This window comes from Lissotriton helveticus, chromosome 1_2, assembly GCF_964261635.1.
Source record: "Lissotriton helveticus chromosome 1_2, aLisHel1.1, whole genome shotgun sequence".
Lineage (NCBI taxonomy): Eukaryota > Metazoa > Chordata > Amphibia > Caudata > Salamandridae > Lissotriton > Lissotriton helveticus.
In genome coordinates, this window is record NC_136058.1 from 404,980,030 (window position 1) to 404,988,268 (window position 8,239).

The following is an 8,239-nucleotide window of genomic DNA, read 5'->3' on the forward strand; positions in this document are numbered from 1 at the left end:
TTTAAATGAAATCCTGACCATATGCGTCTATCTTAAGCTATACCTCTAGCACTTGGGTGCTCCGTGAGTGCCCTTACTTTGCTAAGTTACTCTGTAAACACTGGTAAATCACCTCCTTTTCAGGCATTAATAAGATGTCACGTGATCAACAGAACTTTTAGTTAAATATCTGTGTATGATGAACAATTCCTTGCTAAGTTTTAAAGGCGGTAAAGAAGAAGGGGGAGATTTACTAATATTTTGCGCCGTATTTTCGTCCCAAAAGTGGCACAAAACAGCGCAAAATCTTTTTTTCCTAATTTACTTTCCAGCCCTGCTCTTGTTTAGCGCTGGAAATAACGTAAAAGTAATGTGAAGCAGTACATATCACTGCTTCGCATTACTTCACACCTTGGGGGCCTGTCAAGGTGGGTGCATGGGCGTTCACGTGCAACCACCCAAGGTTTCTCACACTAAAACCAATTTACCAAATACAGTAGATTGGGTTTAGCGTGAGTAAACTGCACCCTTTTAAACTAAGCGTAAAGGAAGGAGAAATGCTTTGATTTATCCTTCCTTTTCTGACTTTGCATGCGTGGTGCACTGTGCAATACGCATACAAAGTGGGAAAAGCTTTCCCTCGTGTCTAGTATTTTGTACAGGAAGGGTATACGTCCTGTACAAAAACCTTTGCTGGGCTCACACACACACATCCTAGTGCTCTTGTGCTAAGGTGTGTGCATGGCGCAGGGCCGCTGTAATCAGTGCCAGCGCAAGGGAAAGGGAAGGAGAGAGCCATATCTTTGAAAATATGGTGCTTTCCTGCTCCCTCCCTGTCGAGCATCGCAGCCTCGCCGGGTGAGGGGGAGGGCTGCGCTGCATTGCATGGAGATTTGGTAAATCTCCCCCGAAATGTCTTTTACAAACAGTTAACTTTGTGAATTATAATTCCAATATGTTTCAATTTAGTAATTTTAAATATCTTTACATCCAACAGAAAACAAGCCTTGAATGTATGAATTGACCATCAATAATGAAGCGAATGCTGTAAATCTTCAATAATAGCAGAAATAATGAGCTACAGTATTCAGGAAAACACCAGCGCAGTTGGCGACAGAGGAACCTGCACACAAACTGACAGATCCCGGATGAAGCATCAAGGGCAGTTCAGAGATTGTAAGAGTCTGAGCTGTGCACCTCCACGCCACAAGACGAAGAAATGACCGTAGGAAAATTAAGGCAACAACAATAACAAACCTCCTCCTGTATAAACAGGTGTCCAACACCAGCTTTGATCATGGGATCGGTATGGTGAGATTACCGCAGTGCTCTGTTTTCTAATATGATGACAAGCCATCATTCCGTGTTCTAGGTGAATTGTAAACTGTTTCTGGCCAAACAACAGTAACCAGAGAAGAGCACAACAGAGTGGAGCCAGACAACTGACGGGTAAAGGAAAGTGGAGTTCTTGTATCTACAATACAACAGACTGTCCCGATTTGCACCGGCCAGAAGGAAGATACATCTTTACCCGCAAGCGTGCATAGCCATAATCCAATCTAAAGGCACAATCGGCTCTACAGAGACACCTTCTACATATTAGGACTGTGGCAAATATTTGGTGGCTATTGCATTTTATTGTTAAAACAGAAATCAAACGTGCAAAATACTGCACACATATAAAGTGTGTGAGAAAAACACAAGTGCTTTATCAGCCATGTCGGCCCATCAGGAAATGCAGTCATGGGATGTAGACAAATATATACCCGACCCACAGACACTAACCAAGAAAAAAGAATCATACACATGCAGCAAGAGCTTTAGTTTATCATCACTATGCAAGCTTCATCAGCAAACCTACACAGGAGAAAACCCATTCAAGTGCAGTGAATGTGCAAAGAGCTTTGGTCAGTTATCAATCCTACAGAAACATCAGTGTACACACACAAGGGGAAAGCCATATCATTGCAGTGAATGTGGGAAGTGCTTTAGTCATTTATCAAACCTTCAAAGACATCAGCGAATACACCCAGGGGAAAAGCCATTCAAGTGCAGTGAATGTGTCAAGAGCTTTAGTAGGTTATCAGAACTACAAAGACACCAGCGAACACACACGGGGGAAAAGCCATTCATGTGCAGTGAATGTGTCAAGAGCTTTAGTAGGTTTTCAGAACTACAAAGACACCAACGAACACACACAGGGGAAAAGCCATTCAAGTGCAGTGAATGTGTAAAGAGCTTTAGTCGGTTATCAAGCCTTCAAAGACATAATCAAACACACACAGGGGAAAAGCCATTCAAGTGCAGTGAATGTGGGAAGAGCTTTAGTCATTTATCAAACCTTCAAATCCATCAGCGAACACACACAGGGGAAAAACCATTCAAGTGCAGTGAATGTGCAAAGTGCTTTAGTCTATTATCACACCTTCAAGGACATCAGCGAACACACACAGGGGAAAAACCATTCAAGTGCAGTGAATGTGCAAAGTGCTTTAGTCTGTTATCACACCTTCAAAGACATCAGCGAACACACACAGGGGAAAAACCATTCAAGTGCAGTGAATGTGCAAAGAGCTTTAGTCGGTTATCATACATTCAAAGTCATCAGCGAACACACACGGGGGAAAAACCATTCAAGTGCAATGACTGTGGGAAGAGCTTTAGTCAGTTATCAAACCTTCAAAGACATCAGCGAACTCACACAGGGGAGAAACCATTCAAGTGCAGTGAATGTGCAAAGAGCTTTAGTCGGTTATCACAAATTCAAAGTCATCAGCGAACACACACCGGGGAAAAACCATTCAAGTGCAATGACTGTGGGAAGAGCTTTAGTCCGTTATCAACCCTACGAAAACATCAACAAACACACACAGGGGGAAAGCCACTCAAGCGCAATGAATGTGGGAAGAGCTTTAGTCGACGATCAGAGCTACAAAGTCATCAGCGAACACACAGGGGGAAAACATAGAAGGGCACTGAAAGTGAGAAGGGCTTTTGTCAATATTCGATCCCACACAGCCCTCAGTGAATACACTCCTTCATTTAACTCACATGGAAATAATCCTAGAGATGCAGAGATTCCGGAAAGAATTTAAGAACATCAAAAATAATATTGACCCGTCTAAGGACATAGACAAGAGCAGAACAGTGCAGTTATTGTGAGAGGAATGAATTACGGAAAAAGATCAAATTCAAATTATGTATGACATTAAAATACCAATGATAGAAGACCTGAATAGCAGTAAAGAAGAAAAACAGATAACGGTATTTGCAGAATTATAAAAGTGTTTGTTTCCAGAGATTGTTCACTTCCGTACACAAAGCAAAGCAACATGATGTATCAGGATACACAATGGGAGACGAGCACATTGTGGACTAAAAGAAAAGAAACATTCTTGATTTTTATTTGGTGAAGAAGAGATACAAAGAAAAACATTCAATTGCATCTGATCACACTACCTGTAAAAGCAACACTGAACAATACTGGGACTAACAACGGTACTTTCAGCTAACTTGTCGGATTAAAACCTGTAAACCCAACGCATCCAGAGTGGACATGTTGTCAGGGCTCTGGAGATGGAAGCTTCATTGGTAAAATGTATGTATTACTATTAACAAATGCCACTACAGTATATGTAATGAACTAAAGTGAAGCACAGGTGTTCAAGAAATAACCTATTTTTAGATATAAAAGAGCATATACCTTGTTTTTAAGTAACGCTTGCTGCACCTTTTACACACTGTTATCGGTTGATGGATCAGCTTGTGCATCGGGCCTTAAAACTAAGTGTGACCTGTGGCTCCTCCCCGACTTGGCTATCCCTATTCATTTTGTGCCTTGCCAAACTCTACTTTTTACCAGAATTGAGCCACTGTAAGCAGCAGACTCTGTTTGAAGAATGTGTGAAATAGCGAAAACCCACAGCATAAGCATATATGTGCCAGGACAATCAGTTGCACTCACAGCAACTTGTCTTCCACACTTGATTGTCCCTTGTCCTCAAATGTTCTGAAGGATTTGTTGTATGAATGCCAGAAGTGGCAGTGACATTCATGAAGCTAAAGCTAACAGGAGTGTGTGGGAGATAGAGAGGGGGAGAGATAAAGAGAGCGAGAGAGACAAAGAAAGGGGGAGAAAAAGAAAGAGAAATGGAAGGAGAGGGAACAGCCGGTGATTTGTATTCACCTAAAAATAGAAGAAGCAGCCGAATACATGTCAGTGTGTGACATCACCAGAGAAACAGGCTGAATGCCTGTGAATTTATATATTTTTTTTTAATACCTATAGACCCATGTCATGCCAATAAACAGGGCACAAGTAAGAAAAATAGTGAAGGAGCCCATTATCATATGCAAATCCAAATGACGTCACAAGTAGTGACGTCACAAGAAGTGATGTTAGGCCCATATAATAATTTTCACGTGAAAGGTCGACGGCCTGTTTTAAAAACAAAAAACAAGAAACATAAAATGTAAAAATATGTTTTTGGTTTCCGTTATTATACATCATGTGTTTTTCCCACTATCAGTTTTTAATTAAACTCGGAAATGACTGAAAGTGTAAATATTTTTAAACAGATATGTGGAACTTGGAAATTACATTTTTAAACAGTTTTCAACAAATACATAAAATGTGCTCTTAATTTGCGTTTGTTTCCTGACGTTGTTCTTTATCCAGCCCCTAAGCCCCAAAGTGTTTCACATTTATAGTGTATTAAGCAAAAGAAGGGCCAATTTTGTCTAGTTCTCTGTTCCTCTTGTGCGCAACTCACACAAACAAACACTCAGATGCCTGTGTCTGCAGTGCTGGGGCACAAAGTATCAATTACCAGTCGCAGGCTAAGGAGCTAGGTGGAACTGAGTCTCGTTTCCAGATAATAGGGGGGGGACCCCATCAAACTGTGTCGACCCTCGACTTATGCCTTGCTGATGAAGTGAATTTGAATGATTTAAGATGAATTGAAATGAGAGAAAGAGAAGAAGAGAGTGAGGTGCAGAATATAGTAAAAAAAAAAATGAAAAAATAGACACAAGACTTTACCCTGTTCTGTGTACAAGCATTTTACGTTAACAAGTTGTGAAGTGCGTTGTGAACAGGCTGCCCCCCCCCTTTGTATGTAAATGAGCTTCTGTGACCAGACACCCCAGGGTCCCAGCTCTTCTAGCGCGGATGATAATGTGAGCACTGTAAGGTAATCACAAACAAGGGATATATTGAGAAATAATCAGCTTCCAGGTCATACAGCTGTGGATATGTAGGTCTTTATTAGTTTATTTTAATTTACTTTAGTTTTCAGCAATTATCCAGGTTACTTTTTCTCAGTATATTGCTTTATATCGCTCTTTGCTCTCCATCAGTTAAACGTGAGGTTTGATGTAGGATTTGTTGTTAGTGTCCCTAGACCATGTCGTAATCCCTTTGTCCTCGATTTGTCTGCATGTGTTTTGTCCACACACTGGTCTAGGGTGGGCCTTCTCAAGGTAGAAGGCACTGTAATAGGAATAATAAATCAGACATATATGAAATTGTATGTAAACAAATATTTTCCTTTCAGTTATCAGGCACCACGAGACTCACATCTACACATGTAATTGAGCACCAGACTAAAGTGACTACTCCCTATATAAATATGTGCCATTAGTATTCGGGGTGATGGTTCAGCTGATACGCACAGAAAATAAAGTTTCTGGGATTGCGCGCATTGGCCTAAATTTTACTTGCTGAAGTTTCACACAGTTTTACTGATGCGCACAGCTTAGAAGGTTTGTGGATATTGCGCACTGTGGGCAGATCACTGAAGTTCACCCTTAAGTAGTAACTAGGTCAAAACAGTACGTACAACATGCAAAATGTCACTGCCCCTCCCTTCTTGTTGACATCTCCAGGAGTTCCTCCTCTCTCGTGGAAGGAGGTTTTCACACATTATGCTCGTGTCTGTGGCACTTCCTTAAGCACAGAGAGGAAAGCCTCATTGTTAATTCATTGTTTGGGCTCTGAGGGACAAGAATTCTTTGAACATCTTCCTAAACTCTCTGATAGTGACTCTGTCACTCTTAATGAATACGAGATCTGCTTCAAAAAGTTGTCTTGCACTACCTCCCCAAAGTGAGTACTGTCCTTCAGCGATATCACTTCGGGAGAAGAATGCAAAGGCAGGATAAGTCAGTCGAACACTACATAACTACCTTGCACAAATTGGCTTTCACATGCAATTTTGGTGCAGCTTTAGAGGAGCGCTCAAGAGGTCAGTTCATGTTGGGATGCGCCCTCGACAAAATGAGAGACGCCCTGTGGCAAAAAGACATGCCATCTCTTCAAGAAGTGCTGACCATAGCCAAAAGTCACAAGCATTCAAAAGCGTGTGTTGATATTATGCACAAAGACAGTTCAGGTGATAAAAAGGAGAACATTAATGTCAAGGTGCTGGTGGATAGATTAGTTAAACCCAAATCGAGCACCACTTCAAAATCCTTTAACACAAATAATTTTCTGGGGAAGTGCTTCAGGTGTGGCAACCCTGCCCATGTGGCCAAATTTAAAGACTGCCCAGGTTGGAAGGCCATGTGAAAAACTTGTGAGAGAAAAGGTCACGTCTCAAAGAGCTGCAGAACGGGCAACGAGCATTAAAAAGTCAGGGAAGTTGATCTTTATGAAGAAGATTTGGAAGGAATCAATATTCTCCCAGTCACAGGGAATGCTAGTGATGGCCCTCAGGAGCTAGTTTGATTAATGATGTTCCAGTGAGCATGCTCTTTGACTCTGGGGCCAAGATACCGCTAGTCCCCAAGACACTTTATGAGCATAATCTGCTGGGCATAGTCACCCTGTTGAAGCCAGACATTAGACCAAAAGGTTAAGGTGGGGTGACTATTGAGTTGCTGGGTTATTTCTGGGGCACAATTGACTTCAAAGGGAGAGTCAACACTGGTAAAATCTATGTCTTGTAGAAGTGGGACTCGCTCATAAGTTGGTCCCATCAACATGATCTACATATCTGCCTTGATCCCAATGAGATCTGTCTGCCTAGAAGAATTACCACCAGTTAAGGTTGTTAGTAATGCTAATTGAGACTGGATCAAGGAATTCCCTGAGATCTTTGCTGGTGAACTGGGTTTGTCTCAACAACTATGTACATTGGATAAAGGTCAAATCCTATGCTGTTCCAAAAACAGTTAAGGTTAGGAATGCACCTGGTAAGTAAGGGAGAGCATGAAAGTTGAATTAGATAATCTCTTAGCCAAATGCATCATTCAAGAAGTTGAAGCAACAAAATGGGTCTCTTCTGTTGTTATGGCCCCAAAGCCAATGGGGAGGCCAGGCTTTGTGTCAGCTTGAGGGAGCTCAACAAAGCAGTTATTGATCATAATCCATTACGCAACATAACTAAAATGCTGTGTTCTCTTGAGGGTGCGAGGCATTTCCTTCCTTGGACTTGACCTCTGCCTATCACAAGGCCAGCCTTCACTCCTTGTCAGAACATTCAGAATATTCACTCTTCTTCCCAGGACCTTACCTCCTGTGTAACACCCTTTGGTACCTTTAGATTTCTATGAATGCCTTTTGGACTGATTTCTGCAGCCTCATTTTTCCAGAGGGTGATGAAGGGAATTCTTCGAGGCCTTCAGGATGTCAAGGTGTACCCAGATGAGGTGCTCATCTTTGGCGTGGATTTTGAGGAGCATAACGGGATGTTGAGGTCAGTATTGAAGAAATTATGCGATGCTGACCTCACGCTTAGGGCTGACCAGTGCAAATTTGGTGTCAAAGTAATAGAGTACCTAGGGCATTTTGTGTCTGCTGCAGGCATCAAACCCAAAGACTCATTGGTAAACACCCTTTGTAATTTGCGCACCCCTTTGAACAAAGAAGAGTTTGTAAACTTTCTGGCCATAGCTGAATTTTATCACAAGTTCATTCTGAACTTTGCAGGGAAAACCTCTTGTTTGAGGACTCTCCTCAAGAAGGGAGGCACATTTGTTTGGTCCAGGGGCTGTGAGGAAGAGTTTGAGTGCATTTAGAAACATCTGAATGAAGCCAGGTCGAAGGGGTTAGGAGCAGTTCTTTTGCAGATGCTTGATAGGGAGGATAAAGCCATTCTTTTCATCTGTAGGCCCTTGAGAGGTGCTGAATGCAACTGTTCTGTTGTAGAGAAAGAAGCTCTGGTTTCCCCTTTTTATACACACAAATCGTTTGTCTCTGAAGGCAGAGAGTTTCTGTACCTAGTCCAAACCAGTTCTGGGTGCATCCTGCCAGTGCACT

At 41.9% G+C, this 8,239-nt stretch overlaps 1 protein-coding gene across 1 annotated transcript; it reads left to right on the top strand.

The window, feature by feature from the left end:
* Window positions 1-1,193: 1,193 nt before the first annotated feature.
* On the top strand, window positions 1,194-4,611 carry LOC144807971 (uncharacterized). Its single transcript, XM_078673557.1, has one exon. The coding sequence runs from the start codon at window positions 1,697-1,699 to the stop codon at window positions 2,945-2,947; it is 1,251 nt and encodes a 416-aa protein (XP_078529683.1). The 5' UTR covers window positions 1,194-1,696; the 3' UTR covers window positions 2,948-4,611.
* The last annotated feature ends 3,628 nt before the right edge of the window (window positions 4,612-8,239 follow it).

What these genes read in the sequence shown, in the direction of transcription:
- LOC144807971 (XM_078673557.1), top strand. Translation starts at nt 1,697, where the DNA reads ATGTCGGCCCATCAGGAAATGCAGTCATGGGATGTAGACAAATATATA.